Genomic DNA, 19209 nt, shown 5'->3' with positions numbered 1-19209 from the left:
TCAGAGGCCCCTATTATACTGTGAATTTGGTTTTAATTTAGTTGGTGTGAACAGACATTTTGTGAATATTAATTTAGCTTTTTATCTGAACTGATCTTCAGGCACTTGTACGTGACTATGACTATTTTTTACAATTATGAATTAAAGGTCCCGATATACTCACAGAGAAGTTTTACTACATTTTTGTTATTTGCTTAGGGGTAAAATTAAGTTCAAAATATTGTTTCAGAAGTATACTGTTAGCAAACTTACTGATGCCATTCATGCTGCTGAGAGTGGCGTTTAGATGAATATGTAAATATGTGCTGTGTGCTTTCCTCTCGATAACAATATAAACACAACAAAAATGACAAGAGTGAAGACAGTTTCGTTGTGATTTAGAAATACAACTTCAGTGTTTGAAATTCGATATAATCTGTAATTCTTTAATGTTCATGTTTTTACTTGCATCTGACCTCGACAAACCCAGTGGAAAAAATAAATGTTTTGTTTGATGTAAAAATTATGTACTTTAAACTTGATTGTGTGACACATTATTCTTTCAGAAATAATTGAGAACCATTATAAGAATCATTGCCAAAAACAAATTAAAATACATTTTCCCTACAGAATCGGTTGATGTTAAACAAGAAAACCAACAGAATTTGTCCAGCACTCAGGCCACAGTGAACCCAAAAGACAAAACAGAGGAGATGACTGTAGTGGATATATCTGATGTAGAACCTACGATCTCCACCAAGACTTCAATGGAATCCTTAGATGATGCTCTCAATTAAAACAACAGCAACAATACAAGAGCTAAAGGTTAGTGGAAATGTGAGAACTTTCTAATGTCAGTTACACTGTTCATGTTTTGCGGACTGAGAGATGATCTGTATACCATAAGATTAAAGGGATAGTTCACCCAAAAATGAAAAGTATGTCATTAATTACACACCATCAATGTCATTCCAAACCCATAAGATTTCCGTTTGTCTGCGGCTTTCTGTCCCTCCATAGACAGCTACGCAACTACTACTTTGACGCAAAAAGTTCATAAAACTAATCCATATGAATCGAGTTGTTTAGTCTACATTTTCGGAAGAGATACGATCACTTCATATGATGAACAGATTGAATTTAGGCTTTTTTTTAACATTTAAACAGCCAAAATTCCATGCTCATATAAAGCGATTGTCTCTTCAGAAAATTAGGACTAAACCGCACAATTCATATGGATTAGTTTTACGATTTCTTTATGAACTTTTTGAAGCGTCAAAGTGTTAGTTGCGCAGCTGACAATGGAAGGACATAAAGCTCTCAGATTTCATCAAAAAGATTTTCATTTGTGTTCTGAAGATAAAAGAAAGTCTTACGGGTTTGGAACGACATGAAACTGAGTAATTAATGACAGAATTTTCATTTTTGGGTGACAAATCCATTTAACAGAGAAACAAATATACTATAAAACATAGCAGTGAGATTATCATGCTTGGAGTTGTTTGGATATTCTAATACCATCTCTCTCTATTACCACTCCCTCTTTTTGTTTCAGTCAATGGCAAAGTGCATAAATTCACTGACATTTCTCTTGATGGTCTACTTTAAAATAAATCAGCACATTCAAAACATTTTACAAAGATAAATGTTTTCCAGTAGACCACACAGATACTGTACATACAGTGCTGTGCTCCATTAGAGATGTAAAATAAATAAATTTTTAAAGCAAATTCCCGGAAAAAAAGAAGAAGAAAAAAAACAGAATATAGATATGATTATTCTTACTAAATAGGTAATTCCAATCAAGATGATTTTTCTATTCAAACATAAATGCAGTATAGAGCATTCCATCTCTCATTCCATCATATCCACAGAGCTCAATCACAGACGCCACTACTGGTCTCGTCTCATATCATCAGACACTTGTGAGAGAAACCATAGTTTTAATTACCCCTGTCAGGGAGTTTTTTTGCACACCTGTGCCCCAGCAGCATTATTTCTGTTTGCAGCTTCTAGGAAAAGTTGTTTCTCTGTTAACAGCTGATGAGAGACACTCATCAGCATTTTAGTACAAGATAGCCAATGGTATGGACAATGGAATGCTGATGGTTTTATTATTGCAGTCATTCCACACTTTACAGAGTGTCCTTTCAGAAATGTAACATTCTCATCAAAAAAGTCATGCACTAAATACTAAGACATTCTGGAAAAAATTCAGCTTAAATTTTCAAAAGTCTGAGACCAATAGTGAAAATTCTGCTATTTTTCAATTTTGTTACTGCATATCAAATTCTCTTATCATTTAAAATATAATGGAAAAAATTAGGAGCATTTTCTCTAGTGGTCTTAGATATTTTGGACCCAACTGTATAGGCTATTATTACAGATTTTAATACAGATTGGTTTAAATATATATAAAAGAATTTTCACATAATGATTAAATCTATAACATAAATTATTAATTTAATAAATGTAAATGTAATTATAGTATATTATCCTATGTATATTATATTATAATGTACACTGCTGTTCAAACATTTGGGGTTGGTAAGTTTTTTTTAATGGTTTCCTGAAGAGGGAATGAGACGCTGCATTGATTGACGCTGTGTGAACGCTCTGCGTGATTGCGCCGTGATGCACGTGTGAAATCAGTCCAATGGTGTGACAAGATGTCAGAGGGGGGTGATGTCACGAACCAGGAAACTATAAAGCATGCCCAAACAGTGCAACTGACAGAGCTTGCAAATCACCTATACTTTTAAGAGAAGTAGGAGGAACAACATCTTGAGAGTCAGAAACTTGACTGAAAAGTATTTAATAGGAACAAAGGGAGGGAGCCAGGGATAGGCCTTGGAGCACCACGATCAGATCACATGCTGGTACCCTAGTGCGTACTGCAGGCCACAGCCTAAAAGAGCCACAGAGGAAACTTGTTACCAAAGGGTCTCTCCTAAAGACATACTACCCAAAGGAATTTGGTAAGCAGTTATGACTGCCACATAGACCTTGAAAGTTGACGGGGATAACCCTGCAGTGAATCACTCTTGCAGGAACTCCAGCACTGCACCAAAAAGGCAGTTAACTGGGTCCAGTTGACGATCACTGTACTCGGTGTAGAGATCCGGAAAAAACGGCAGGCCCCAACGGGAAGGTTGAGCTCGCGAGGGCAGGACGCGTTTGTCCAGATTGCTTTTGGGACAGACATCCTGCTTCTCAACTGGCCAGCCGATGTTTAATCTGGCAACAGCGTGAGTCACAACCTCCACCAGCTCCTCATTGGCTGGAGAGTGAGGTGGCAAGTCCTCAACCTCTCCTGTCTCGATGCTTTCAATTTCCAACTCCTCAGAGCTAGATACTTGAAGCACCGGTGCCTCACCCAGTGCGGAAGGAACCGCAAAGCATTCTACCAAACACTGAGAAAAGGCACTGGATCTATCAGGTGAGGGCAGAAATAAGGCCAGGCCCATACCTAACCCCTCTGATAGATCCATCTACGATCCCCATGAAATGAGGCATTTAGATTGCCTCAGCAGCAGTGGGACCCACACCTTGGGGAACACAAGCCTGAGCGCCCGCCGCAAAGAGTGTCAGGTGGGAGCAGAGTGTCCATAGTGGAAGCTGTTCACAATGTACACAGCCAGTGCCCTCGAGCGTTGACTGTGCATGCTCTGTTCCCAAACAAAAAACACAAAGATCGTGTGTATCCCCACCCCTGATGTAATGTGGGCAGGGATGAACACACACTCATACAAGTAGAACAAGTATTTGATACACTGGCGATTTTGCAGGTTTTTCCACTTACAAAGCATGTAGAAGTCTGTAATTTTTATCAGGTACTCTTCAACTGTGAGTGACGGAATCTAAAACAAAAATCCAGAAAATCACATTGTATGATTTTTAAGTAATTAATTAGCATTTTATTGCATGACATAAGTATTTGATACATCAGAAAATCAGAACTTAATATTTGGTAGAGAAACCTTTGTTTGCAATTACAGAGATTATACGTTTCCTGTAGTTCTTGACCAGATTTTAGACACACTGCAGCAGGGACTTAGGCCCACTTCTCCATACAGACCTTCTCCAGATCCTTCAGGTTTCGGGGCTGTCGCTGGGCAATACAGACTTTCAGCTCCCTCCAAAGATTTTCTATTGGGTTCAAGTCTGAAAACTGGCTAGGCCACTCCAGGACCTTGAGATGCTTCTTACGGAGCCACTCCTTAGTTGCCCTTGCTGTGTGTTTCGGGTCGTTGTCATGCTGACCCATTTTCACCCAGCCACGACCCATCTTCAATGCTCTTACTGAGGGAAGGAGGTTGTTGGGCAAGATCTCGCGATACATGGCCCCATCCATCCTCCCCTCAATACGGTGCAGTCCTGTCCTCTTTGAAGAAAAGCATCCTCAAAGAATGTTTCCACCTCCATACTTCACGGTTGGGATGGTGTTCTTGGGGTTGTAATCATCCTTCTTCTTCCTCCAAATATGTTGGAGTGGAGTTTAGACCAAAAAGCTCTATTTTTGTCTCATCAGACCACATGACCTTCTCCCATTCCTCCTCTGGATCACCCAGATGGTCATTGCTTGCCTATTGTCTAGTGTTGCTTTCGTCAATGAAAATTATGACGAAATATCTTCGTTCACGAACCTTTATCACCTGACGAAAACGAGACGAGATGCAACGTAAATGCTGGTCATGTGACAATGACTAAAATTAAATGGTTAATGCAATATTGTTTATGAATAAAAACGAGACTAAATGTGGTTTACAAAATAAAAACTATGCTAAAATGTCTCTTCATTTTCGTTGATCAAAACGAGACGAGACGAAATGTCTATAATTAAATAAATGCATCGAATTTTCAAAAACCGTGACTCATCCCTGCATGGAATCTCTTGTTTCTTTTCCCAAATCTTCACTCACGTCTCACCCTTTTTCTAAGGGAATTATAAACGTTTCTTCATTGGTTCCCTTTAAATAAGGCCTATTATATTCGTATTCTATGCTGTGGTAAAGTTGAAAAACGCTGTAGGACAGATAGCCTTTTGTACTTGCATGTCAAATTCTTTTAAACACAGTTTGTGCTTGTTATTAGACATGGTAAAGCACGTCAAGTTTAGTTGTAGACTAAAGCGCGTTTTACATGCACGGGTGATTTTTAGTTTCACTTTCTCTAGCAGCGCAATATCAAACACATAGCCTAAATGTATCGCCCCTGTGGAGGGTAAAATTCGCTCTTCAGACAATTTTACATCAAGTAGAAAACATGAAGATATCAGAAAAGAGATCGATGGTCTCTTTCCTACTCGTATCCCACTCAAAGCACAGAGTGGTAGGCTATATCACGTGTCTTTGTGTGGTAATTTAAAACGATTTAGTTTTTTTTAAACAACCCCCCAACCACCGCCGGTAGTTGGTCCATTAACACAGAGGTGGTAAAAAAAAAACGCCACCGTCACAGCCCTAAATATAATAAGATAGCCTTGTTTGAAATACAACATTGACTGGGTTAAATATAATTGCATTACTTAAAAGAGACTAAAATACAATTTTCAATGACTAAAACTATAGCTAAATATCATCAGTTTTCGTCGACTAAAACTAGACTAAAATGTCATCAGTTTTCGTCGACTAAAACTTGACTAGACTAAAAAGAGTATGAATGTGACTAAAACTAACAAAAACTAAAATTACAGCTTGACACAAAGACTAGACTAAAACTAAAATTAAAACAGGCCGCCAAAATCAACACTACTATTGTCCTGTAGCCCATCCCAGCCTTGTGCAGGTCTACAATTGTATCACTGATGTCCTTACACAGCTCTCTGGTCTTGGCCATTGTGGAGAGGTTGGAGTCTGTTTGATTGAGTGTGTGGACAGGTGTCTTTTATACAGGTAACAAGTTGAAACAGGTGCAGTTAATACAGGTAATGAGTGGAGAACAGGAGGGCTTCTTAAAGAAAAACAGGTCTGTGAGAGACGGAATTCTTACTGGTTGGTAGGTGATCAAATACATATGTCATGCAATAAAATGCTAATTAATTATTTAAAAATCATACAATGAGATTTTCTGGATTTTTGTTTTAGATTCCGTCTCTCACAGTTGAAGTGTACCTATGATAAAAAATGACAGACCCCTACATACCTTGTAAGTAGGAAAACCTACAAAATCGGCAGTGTATCAAATACTTGTTCTCCCCACTGTATATATATATATATATATATATATATATATATATATATATATATATATATATAATGTATGTGTTGTCTCTAGGGTTGGGTATCGGCTGGGTTTTATCCGATACCAGTATCTACTCAGTATTTTTTAAACGGTTCCGGTGCTTAAAGTAACGCCAGGTAACTTTTGCTCTCGGGGTCCCCCTAGAGTTGGGAAACAGTATTGTCCTCTACTACTGTCGTAAACTCTGTCATCCTACATGCACGTGCATTTGTTGACAACCATGATAGCCCCTCATACTGTCTATGGATAGCCCTGGGGCCCGTTCTTTGTACGTTGCTTAAAACATCCGAGATCAAACGAGACATCCAAGATGATATAATCGGCCTAATCATGATCTGGCTAATTGGGTTCTTCGAACACACCAGCCGGTTATGATTAGTATAGCTGGATTGAGTTATCTGAGATAATTGCGCGTGCATGCGCTGGTTTAAAAGGGGATATGTATCGATAGTAGAAACATTGATCAGCAACGCTGCTATTGGCTGCTCACCGTGGCCAAAAAGCACGCACAGTTTTTCTCGGCAGCAGAGCAAAAGCTAGTAGTCGAAGTTTATGCGGATTTTTAATGTTTAATGAAAACGCCAGGGAAGACATCAAAGTCTGTAAAAGTCAGGAGATGGGGCTGGCAAATAGTAGCAAACAAATTAAATTCAATAGTGGGGACCATGTTAAATGTTTCTATCACTTGTTACAGTAGCCTATATACATTTTTGTATTTTAATTTAATTTCATAATTACTTTGTTCATTGTAATGTCAGAGCCACCACCCACTAGAACATTGGAACAAGTAAAAGTGAAAATGGTAATCTTTACTAAGCTACTTATACTGTTCTTGGTCTCTTTTAAAAATACACCGTTAAATGATGTGCATGTGTTGTTCATGTGCAGCAACCAAGAAAAAGGCTATACATTTTTTAAATAAAAAACAGGTGGTGGTCCTGCACCCCCACTTACTCCCCGACAGAAGGGCTAGCCCTTGGGTTGAATGTGAATTGACCCTATTGTGGGGGGCATCTCTTCCTTAGACTCACGGCAGGGACCAGTAGCAGCAACAGCTTCATTACTGGTAAATGAGCTTTTAATTATCTTAGTACACTGTAAAATAATTTGTTGCTGCATTAAATTATTTAGGCCTATTATCCAAATGGCTGGTCTAAAGCCTGAATTGCTTTACTTTATGAAAGTGAACACTGCATGTAGGCTAATCTAAAAATATCTCTCTAAAAGAACACACGGAGTATTATTGCTGAGCTTGCATAATATCTCTTATTGCAGGCAAAAGATGGCCTGATCACTGGCTTTTCTTTACAAAGAATAATTGAAATAAAAAAGGAACTAAGCATATTTGTCTTGTCTTTTATTAAACATTTAGTGAATTTTAAAAATGGTGTCCCACAATTCTGTCCCGTGCCGCTCTGCTACTAGGTCCGTCCAAGTGCACTGGTGGAGGTCATCATCAGGCTGGAGATCATTAGGCTGGAGGTCATCATCAGGCTGCACCTCCACCACAGGGATCCTCTCCTTTCTGATGTGTAATGATGTGTAATACGGCACATGTAACAATAATGTCACAGTCCCTGTCAGGTGCAACCCTCAGACTTTTCAGACACTGAAATTTTCCCTTTAGTTGCCCATGGTCAATTTAAAACTGTGCCCTTGTCCTGGCTAGAGCTCCATTGTCCGGGTTGTGGGTCAGGGAATGGGGTCATAAAATACTGCCTGCAGGTATAGCCCCTGTATCTCCAAGCATGTTGTAATCACCTACATAATAAATAAAAAAATAGTTATGTTAGGCTCAGAATACGTGTAGCCTATGTAATACAGTGTGCTTGATATTTATATTTTCCGTTTCCATGTTCAAATAATGTGCTACATGTGACTATGTGACTGATATGGTATAGTGTCACACACCGCCAATACATTTTAGTCAGTCAACTGCATACTTTTTGATTCCATTCCTTTTTATTTATTTAATATAATAATATTACTAATATGATATATTTAGAATTGTAATAGTAACTTTCCTGCACATTTACACTGTTCACAAAATCCTCTTCATTGAGGCCTTGATGGGAACGTGTGTACAGTCTCTGGCACCAATCACGTTAGTGAAGCCTGACACAAAGGCAACTGTAAATCATACTTATTGGCTAAGTCATGATTGCATGATCTTCATTAAAAAATATAATGTACCTGCATTGGCAAAAAAAAAAAAAAAAAATCTGCTTTACAACCTTGGGTCTGGAAAAACCATAAAAACCCCTAAAAAAAAGCTTGAGCGCGAGGTAAACTTTGTGAATGGCACGACAGGCAGCACTTTTCTCCAAGTTCACCGTATCACTCGCAAAGAATCTCAGGGAAATGCACACAGTTTGTGCTGTTGTTAAAGCCCGACTCCGACATTAAATGTGTTGTTCCAACAAATTAATGATACAAATGACACTCACGAGTCACGAGAAAAACTATATGTTTTTCTTTTATAACTATATGTTTTTCTGTACTTTTGTACGCTATCGCGCTGCACTAAAGGACTTCCCGGATCACCTCCGCTTATAAAGCAGTAGAGTTGGGGTACTCGAACTCGGACTCGGACTCGAGTCCGGTCTCGAGTCCAATTTTGAATGAACTCGGACTTGTCACGCACTCGGATGAATTTGTACTCGGACTTGACACGGACTCGAGACATTTTAGACTCGGAAAAATGTCCGAGTCCAGTCGAGTCCGGGCACTGGATGACACAATATTATTCAAAAACGAAACGAAACGACGTTGTTTCAGCGTTGAGCATATTGTAGCCAATCACAGTTAAGTGCATAAACACAGTGGCAAATCAGAGGCGTTATAGAGTCAGCATGCAAAGAATTCGCTCAAAATGTATGTTCAGAATCAGCACGAGCTTTATCCTTTCGCAAATCCCCTCATAAAAGACAAAGTCTCTCTAGACGCAATATAAGATATTCACTGTGCAGTGCGGACAACTACAGTCAGTGTTTATGACGAGAGTTTTAGGGAGAGTGCAGAACGCGGTAAGTGATGGCTTAAAGGGAGCGCTATTGACAATCTAAATAGTTTTTTTTTCATACTTCTAGAGGACCAGTGGTTACGTTCACACTGTAAATTATAAAGAGTGATAACTGCATTTAAATGTGGTATTTAATCCACTAAATTTGTGTCGTTTGAGTCACGAAATTGCGATGATTTGACACATAGCAACATAAGAAACTTGATAACCATAGCAACATTTTGGCGTCTAATAATGTTGTATTTTTTTTTACATTTTCACTTTAGTCATAAGTTTACACCTTGCAGAATCTCCTAAATGTTATTTTTATAATTTTTTTAATAAGACGGATCATACACACATTGTTTCTATTTAGTAGCCTACTGCCCTGAAAAATCTTTTTCACATAACAGATGTTTAATAGCCTAAATAAAATACAAACACAAAATAAAGACAGATTACATATTACATATTAATATTAATATTGTGTCATTACCTGAATGATCCACAACTTTTTTTTTTTTTTGTAATGGTTGTTCATGAGGAAAAATCCTCCAGCTCCTTACATTCTTTGCTTTTCCAGCATCTTCTGCATATTTGACTCCTTACTAGCAGTGACTATGATTGTAAGATCCATATTTCCACACTGGTGACAACTGAGGGACTCATACACAACTTTTACAAACCCTGCAAACATTTAGTGATGCACAAGAAGGAAGCATCCATTAAGAGCCAAGGGTTGTAAACTTTTGAACTGGATCATTGGTGTAAATTGTTCTTATTTGTTTAAAAATGCATTCATTAATTTAGTCCAACCCTTCAGAGGATAAATAAGATATTAGCATGTAAAACAAAATAAGAAAAATGTAAACATCATCTTGCTCAAAAGTCTTGCCCCTGACTCTTATCGTGTTGCATTATTAAGCATTACCTTGCAGATTCTAAAATATGTACAATAGGTAATGTACAATAAACAAACTGTAACTACACATTGCAATCATTTTGTAAGGTTTAAAATATTAATTTAAGAGCTCAGTGTTGAGACCTTTCGCCGGAATTTGATTGACAGGTGATCTGACCAATTATAATGCAGATACACGCCATTTTTGTTCGACAGACAAACCAAACCAGTTAGTAGATTAAAGTCAGTGGACTTGAACTTGAAAAATGCTGTGTATTGATTTCTTTTTGCAGTTCTGATGTTCATTTATGTTTAGTTTGTGCTATAACTAGAAGAGATTATCAGTTCACGTGCTGCTTGAACTGAGGCCTACACATTAAAGCACCACAAAACAGTATTTATTGTTTGAATTTCATAAAATCATACAAAATTTGAAAGCTGAGACTTTATTTCATACCAAAAGTACCCTGCTCTGTCTTGTCTGTTGGCACATTGTCAGTGTCCTCTTTTCTCCGACCGAGAACATGTGGAGTGAGAGAGGAATGGCTTGTCGGACGTAGCAACAGTAACCAAGAGGGGCGGGTCTTTGTGAAAGGTCAATTTCAAATAATTTAAATCTTTGTGGACTCGGCCGGACTCGACTCGGACTCGGATGTTAAGGACTCGGACTCAAGTCCGACTCGGCCCTTTTTGGACTCGGACTTGGACTTGTACTCGGTTGTTAAGGACTTGGACTCGACTCGGACTCGACAAAGGTGGACTCGGACCCAACACTATAAAGCAGGGATCTAATCCTGTTAACATGAAATAAGCCTGCTCGCGAGCAGGTTTAAGATTGCGCACCTGTTGCTATGACAGCAAGTCCAGGATGAGCGTCGAAGAACCAAACAATCCAAGATCATGCCAAATCGCCAACAATCAAATCCAGCTAAGTGAGTTAGCGACGTACGAAGAACGGACCCCTGAACACTGTAGGAGTTCACATGCAGGTGTTCTGCTTGCGTCGCGTGTGAAATGTCTTCATCCCAGGTACAGTGGCATATATTTCAGCATGTCATGCCAGCGTCATTATAGTAGCCTAGTCTATTGGTTACCGTTTTACTGAATCTATATGATACTTCAATGCAATGTGTGGAGTGGTAGATAATATAACCATATCTTGAGTGGTAGATAATAACCATATATCGTCAATATTATAATATCAAGCTACTATAGATGAATCTGCAAATTTTACAAATCGATTTGCATTATAGCTTGAGGCAAGACAAATAAACAAATATCACAGACATGTTAGGTATCCTAAAATATGATTTTGTACATCTTATATATTTACTTGCAATAATGTAACGTTAGCCCCTACCAAACTTGTACACGCCCTTTAGACATAGGCTTTTTTTTTATATTTAAAAGTCCGCATCGGTCGGGCATAGGGTTGCCACCTTTGATTTGTGAAAAACCGGGACACTCAGATTTTTTTTTTTTGGGGGGGTCTGAGTCTGAGTTGTAGGTTGTAAATAGTATTTTCTTTGACACTGGTGGCTCATCCGATTTTGTTGTGTTATCCTCCTCGTCCGTCTATCCCCCCATTTCACACAATAGATGTAAATTGACAGTTTTTAAAAAGCTAGCTAGCAACCAAACTCACACTGTATCATCTTGGATGTGTGTTGATGCGCGCGACCGACCGACCGACCAACCGGCAGCACAGGCAGTTGCTAGGCGATAAGTTGAGCTTCCAATCAAATAAAAGTAAACGCCTGGCATTGGCCAATCCACTGTTTTACCCGTTTTTACCATGGTTTTTACCCGTTTACGGACACAGGATTGGATGTACTGTACACAACTATGAAGAAAACACAGTAACAGTAGACAGAAATGGTTTAATTTGAAACCAGGAAATTCTACTTTAGAAGTACATTTTCACACAAAAAACGGGACAATTCGTGTCCCGGGAAAGAATATAAATTTTCCGGGACTGTCGCTCAAAAAAGAGAACAATCCCTGGAGAACCGGGACGGGTGGCCTCCTTCAGCTCACGCCAGCGAGAAAACGCTGGCCCAATGTTGATCCTCGTTCTGCCTTTAATGCGATCACTTTCTCGTTTCCTCTTTTTGCTTTCCTCCGACAAAACCTTTGCTTTCTTGCTTTTCTGTGCTGCTTTGGCCATGACTATAACATTTGGCAAACAAACGCAAGTTTGGCTCGCACGTCCGATTTTAACCCTCTGGGGTCTACGGTGTTTTTGGGGTCCTTGAGATGTTTTGACATGACCTGATATTTGTATTTTTTTCAGTTGCTTATAAACATATTAATGGCAAAGGTGTAATTACACTCTATTTAGCACGAACATGGCTATCATAATATGTGAGCAACATGTATGTACATGTTTGCATTTTTGAGAGAATATTATTTATGCGTGGTTATTCAATAAACTCAAACTTAAATTGTCTGATATAAGTCCACAAACGACCAACTTCACATATTCCCACAATACTTTTGACTAATGGATGTTGTCGGCTAAAGTGTTTACTTTAAAATGATCTGAAAATCATCCGGGCTAATCGTTCACATTAAACAATAGATTGATTTAAATTTTGTAAGACACTTTTTGTTTGGAAAGGCAATATGCAGGTGGGCGTGAATGATCCAACAAGGTCATGAATAATGTCCTCATTCACACCTGAGAGAAGACAAAGACCTGCTAATGCTGCATACTAATGAGCATTTCATAGGTGTCACTGAGCCACAAGAAAGAATGCAAAGACAACACACACACACACACACACACACACACACACACACACATATATATACATACACACACACACACATATATATATATATATATATATATATATATATATATACACACACACACACACATACACATACATACATATAACTACAGAATTGGTTCAGAGTTGGAAACATCTTGAAAAAAGTGTATTTTTCCACAAACTGTGTATGCTTGCAAATTGTATAATATCCAAGGTAAACATTTCTAGTAATTGTGCAGTTAATTCTCATTCGTATTTTCAGAAAGTTTTGGAATATGTAGGCTATCCTCTCCCCAAATTTGTCACTAATAAAACACAAAAATAATTTAAAGAGAAGGCTTATATTGATCTTTTAAGATTTTGTTTGCACCTTGTAAATAAGGTTTTGATGTGGCAGTAAAAACTTTATAATCTATCCAAAACGAAATGTTGTCTTTCATATTTCGTCTGTAACATATTGTCTTTTATAGGCTAATATATATTAGCCTAGGGCATAAATGTTAATTTGAAGTTTAATATGTTGCTTATACAAAGACATTTTATTTCAACGTATTCAGTCGATTTTTACACATCTCAGTAGGCAATATAGATAGTTTCATTCACACACAGACACGCGCGAGCTGTAGTAGCTAAACAACAACATGCGTCTGTGCCGTTCATTCATTCAAACACAGAAACGCGATTCAAATTTAAACAGTCTTTTGCGGTTTACAGACACCATTTCATATCGCGATTAGAACAAAGCACTTACTGATCATCTGCAGCTGGATCCGTTGTTAGGCTACTCCAGCACGTTTGAGGTAAAATTTCCAGGATTATCACGATATTATTATTCCTCACAGCGAGTGTGTTATCCAGCTGTTGTGGGCGTTGACTGGTTTGCATGTGTTGCTTCAGATCTGCGTCTGAATAGCGTGCGGCGCGCTCTCGATGGGCGTGTCACATTAGCAGAGTAATGAGATGCCAGAACGATAATGAGAATGGCTGATCTCTCGCTCTTTATATATAGATTACATAAACAGAAAATATTTCTTTTAGTTTTGAATTAGATCATTTAAAACTACACACTTAAATGATTATAGAGATATATAGCTCATGTCTGAGTGAATAGTATTCGCTGAGTTTTGTTTAAGTTTAGAGACGTGCTTCAGAAAAAAAGTTCACGGAGACGGAGAGGCAGAAAGCACTCCCTGTTTACTTTCTTTATTTTACAAAAGCACAATGTTTTATTTCGATTGTAAGTGGACACATAAAAAAGTAGACATTTAACAGCTTATTTTTTCATATTTCTTAAAGCTGTATGACCAAAACTGACGGAGTATTTTAGGTCTATTTTGCTGCTATGTAAAAAAAACGAGCAAAACGGGCCAGCGCGTTTGCCAACCTCAGAGGGTTAAGGAAGTGGGGGTGGTGGTGGAAGTGACGTATATGCCGTAAAGCAGTCAAATTTTGTAGTTCTCTTTGTTCGCCGGTTACTACCCGAAACCCGAAGTTTAAAAATACGATTAAAAACGCTACAGACCCCGTCAGGCTATGGCAGACGTGTCATTCAACCTATTGTAAGTCGATGTACCATCACAAGAGACTTGGAAATATATTATTAAGGTTGAAAAGTTACCTGGTACTGCTTTAAACGGTTCTTGAACCGGTACTTAAGAAAACGAAACCGCACACACTTTGTCAAAAAATAATACCCTTTTATTTACAGGGCCAAACTGGACACAATATTAACTTAAATATTTTTATATTTTCTGATTTCTGATTAAATGAAAAATTGCGCCGTTTAATAGGCTATTGATGTAAAACACTTAAGTTAAGATCAACATTTTGTCTTCACATATTATGACTTTTACTTTAAGCAGACAATCGGCGCGCGTCCGAGTGAAGACAGTGCGGTGTGCGCGAGGTGAAAACACTGTATCCGCGCCACTGATCGCAGCAGCAACGAGCACTTTGATCACTTGATTTAAAAAACACATTTCAGCGCTAGATCGTCTCTTATTTAACAAACGAACGAAATGAATGCTCTGCTGGTTAACTGGACATGTTTTATTTATATGTATTGAGCATACGTGCCGCGAGATGTTTTACAGGGGGCGGTAAAAAAAAGTCAGGCATCGAAATCAGGCACCGAAATTTTTGTTCTTATTCGGTCTGGTTACTACCGTTTATGTCGGAACAGTTATTAACGTTATTAACGGCGTTAACGCAAACCCATTTTAACCGTGGCAATTTTTTTATCGCGCGATTAATGCCTAGCAAACTTTGTCGTTTTTTTCACATGCTTTTGCAACAACTAGTAATGTTAGTAAAACTACAACACCACACCGGATCTAGCTAGACCAGAAACAAAACAACAGGCACGCCGCACACACTTGTTTGGGCTTGCGAGCCGGCCAAAGAGTGGACGAGAAGCGCCGAGCCGCGTCTAGGACAACTCGTATGGCACATCGGACACGCACTTTCTCAGTTTATGGCCAGCAATAAAAACGTTGAATGGCGCCGCCGGTGTGTGTACACTCATAGAGAATAATGTGTTTGAATTTTAAATACGAGGCGCTGCACTTCTCGTCCGGTGTGCGACCCCCTTTAACGTTACGTTTTGAGTGGATGAATGATGAGTGTGAGACGCCTAAATTGATGCCAATAAGATTATGAATGGTTGAAGATTCTAAAAAGTTGCCAAATGGTTCAATTGACAAGACCAAAGTGATCTGTGTGTTTTGTCGTGGTGAACTGAGCTATCATCGCAGCACGTCCAGTCTGAAATACCACTTGATGGCCAAGCACACACACAGCTGATGCGTTTCTACGCCCACTTGTCAATATCAGTAACGTTACCTCGTCAGTATTTCTTTCACCCTTTTATTGATGGACAGTGTTACATTGTGTGAGAGATTATTTGCTCCAAGTGAGCATGTTAGTGTGAGTTCCCTTGAAAGAGAACAGTAATGTTAAAATAATATTTATTTTTTAAATACATATTTCTGTGGAAACTGTGATAATTTTTTCAGGATTCTTTGATGAATAGAAAGTTCAAAAGAACAGCATTTAAATGAAAAAGAAAACTTTTGTAACATAACTGTCTTTACTGTCAGTTATAATCAACTTAATGCATCCTTACTGAATAAATTAATTAATTTCTTTCAGAAAACGGTAGTGTAAACACACACACACACACACACACACACACACACACACACACACACACACACACACACACACACACACACACACACACACACACACAGAGAGAGAAATAAAAAGTTAAAGAGTCTACATATTTTAACATAAAAAAGCTATACACGGTTGAACTACAATTATCAGAAAATAAAGAAAAGTCCACTCATTCAAAAAACAGCAACAGCGAAAGAATCAAAGGGAGGAAACAGAGAGAAAACCTCTCATTCATTCCAGCTGGTTTGGAACTGATGGGCAGGTTGGAGACATGAACTTGAAAGAGGTCATGTTCTCCCACCCCCATAGATAACAGCTAATGACCATGACTGCTCATAAAGCAGTATAATTAGCCAGAGCCCCAAGGACTATAGGGTATTATTTTCCAGTAAGAGGGTATGCTTTTATATGCTCTCCGGTCATTGTTGGCGGCTCTGTTTCCACGTTTTGGGAGCTGATAGAGCTCTTGTAAATGCTTCAGCTGTACCTGTGTTGTTGTTGTTTTTTCACTTTATGGTGCTTTGTCTACTCAACAGAGAGAAATAAAAACTTGGTGGCTGACAGTGCTTTATGCTCTAACAGCATGTTATGCACTACTTTCAATTTAAATTGCTAAATATTGACAGCAAATGGTTAGTAACAGTCAATGACATTGATGGAATCTGGTTTAAAACAATACAGAAAAAGATCTGAAAACTCAAAAACCGTTTTAGGAGTGGTCTGCACAATACTGTCTAATGACAAAGAAACCAAGTCAATACTAGATTTACAATAACAATCGAACAATCACCTGGGCCTGGACAGTATCATACACTGTGCTTTAGTGTGGAACTAATGTGTGTTTGCGTATGTACGCATGCAGTGATTGACCACCAGCATTTTTATGTGGTTATCACATCACCTGGCCAGGTGTAACTTGGGATGAGTGGGAGTGAGAGAAATTCAGAGCTGTACCAGGTGGTGCCTTCTGGTTTGAGTTGAACCCTGCAATCTTTAATGTAATATTTTACTAGTTGTAAAGTTGTGCACACAACTGTACAACTTTTACTCAGTAATTGCAACATAAATGGAAAAATGTTGTTTCACCATATCTGAAAGTGTTGGTGAGGAAATTGTGCGGAGAAACATTTATAGGTCATTAATGAAAGTTTGGTTTTCTTTTGTTGGTGTTTAGCGCCAGTTATTTGTTATGTTTCCATGGTTACATTGATACGTTATGGTTTAGATTAACCACACGTTTGGCTCATTGGGATGTCAGTGTTTGTATGTACACAAACACTGATGACTGTGTTGTAGGCTAGTGAAAAATCCATATTTGGACAGTCATAAAAGGCAATGTTGCAAAGAGGACATTAATGTAGCAACTTTAATGTTGCTACATTACAGTGTTTTATAGACTTCCTCTTTAGACCAAGTCAAGAAAAGTCAAGCGCCCAAAAATGAAAATCTGTAATCATTTACTCACCCTTGTGTCATCTCAATTTTCTTTCTTTCTTGTTTTTTTTTTTCACACAAAAAAATTATAAACAGCAAAGATATTTGAACAAATTTTTATTTTTTATTTTAAGTCTATGGGGTCAGTTTTAAGCTCCAGAAAGGAAAGTAATCCAAACAACTTCACTTCTCTTCTCTTTGTTTGATGAATAGTGCTAAATTTAAGTGATTATTCACTCTCAAATCAAATCATTGATCAAACCATATATACAAAGCCCAAATCAAATATGGTGACCCGCCATCAATAAAATCAAACCCAATTGGTGCTTATGTCATGATGTCAAGTCATATGACACGCAAGAACCAATGAAAGTTTCAGGTTTGATGTTATTTTTCAAAGATCATTTCTTGGGCTATGTTTACACGGAAACGATCTGAAGAGAAAACGCAAAAGTGGCGTTGCGTTATCACTTTTTATTCTGCGTTTAGACAAGCGTTATGGGGGGGAAATCTACATGCATATGGTGACGCAAAAGTGTGTGAAATCCGATGTAGTATGCACTCAGGCGGCTAGGTGGCAATGTGAAGCACTGAAAGTGAAAGAGCCGCTGACACAGTTTTCATGTTTAATACGTAAAGCTGCTGCTTTAACCCTCGGTGCTCTCCGCGTGTCGCTCAGAAATTATAATTATTTTCAATGAAATTAATGCTATATTTTAGTTTGATAATGTTTTGTTATTTTCCCGTACTGGTGCATGCCTGTTACGTAAACGCGTACGCGATGCCTTCGCTGTCTAGCAGACTTTTGCGTTTTTACCGTTTTTACCCTTTAGACGGGAACGCGATGGTGGAGTGTTTTTAAGATTTCCACTCTGGAGGGTGGTTTCACTTTTTTTGCGTTTTTAAGCCCCAAAAACGCCGTCGCCGTGTAAACGAAAGGCACATCCGATAAAATATTTTTACGTTTTCACCCGCGAACGTTCTCGTGTAAACAGGGCCTTGATCTTCAGAAGAAATAAAACTTCTATGATTTTGTAGCAACATGAGTGAATTATTACAGCATTTTCATTTTTGGGTGAATTATTGTTTTAAAGGTGTGCAAAATCTTTTTTCGGTACAAACTGATGGCAATGACAGGTAAAATAACCATTACAGGGTTGAACATTCAAGACCATTAAGCAATTAGACTTGAGAAGATAAGACTGGAGAATTTGGGTTTAGATTGTTGGGAGCGTGTGTTCGTATATTTAGATACTTCATCCCCTCTCATATTTCTAAAGCTTCTCCAATTCTCCCTCCGTGAGAAGTCATGAAAGGGTTTTTCTATGTTGAGACCACACCCATGTAGGTCTATCCCACCACACTAACCCAGCAACCCTACATTTTATTCACGTGGGGGATATCCATCAATGTCCCTGTTGATCTTCCTGTAAATCCTCACACCTTCCTTGATTGCAGCTATTTTTGTAGAACGGGATAAAAGAAATGCCCCTGAGTCAAAGCAATGACTTCTATTCTGCCACAGTTGAGAGGCAGAAAACTTGAAGCTCATTCTCGTCTACCAGTTCAAAGACCATGCAACCTTTAATTTTTTTGATCAAGTATAATAATAATTCCTGTCATTCTTTTTCACTTAAAGGAAAAGTTCACCCAAAAATTAAAATTATGTCATCATTTACTCACCCTCAATTTGTTTC

General features: G+C 38.3%; 1 protein-coding gene across 5 annotated transcripts in view; it reads left to right on the top strand.

Annotated features, from left to right (window-relative positions):
- The window catches only part of LOC306999941 (uncharacterized protein), a 34581-nt gene that overhangs the window by 9190 nt on the left and 6182 nt on the right, over positions 1–19209 (top strand). For all 5 annotated transcript variants that reach the window (XM_079615069.1, XM_079615071.1, XM_079615067.1 and 2 more), the window contains one exon: positions 610–804. In XM_079615069.1, the coding sequence (XP_079471195.1) occupies positions 610–776 (167 nt within the window). In that variant the 3' untranslated portion in view covers positions 777–804. The remainder of the gene's footprint in view (positions 1–609; positions 805–19209) is intronic.

The sequence above is a fragment of the Phoxinus phoxinus genome (assembly GCF_949152265.1).
Source record: "Phoxinus phoxinus genome assembly, chromosome: 6".
Lineage (NCBI taxonomy): Eukaryota > Metazoa > Chordata > Actinopteri > Cypriniformes > Leuciscidae > Phoxinus > Phoxinus phoxinus.
Note: the sequence above shows the minus strand (reverse complement) of the source record. Positions and strands in the feature narration are given on the sequence as shown.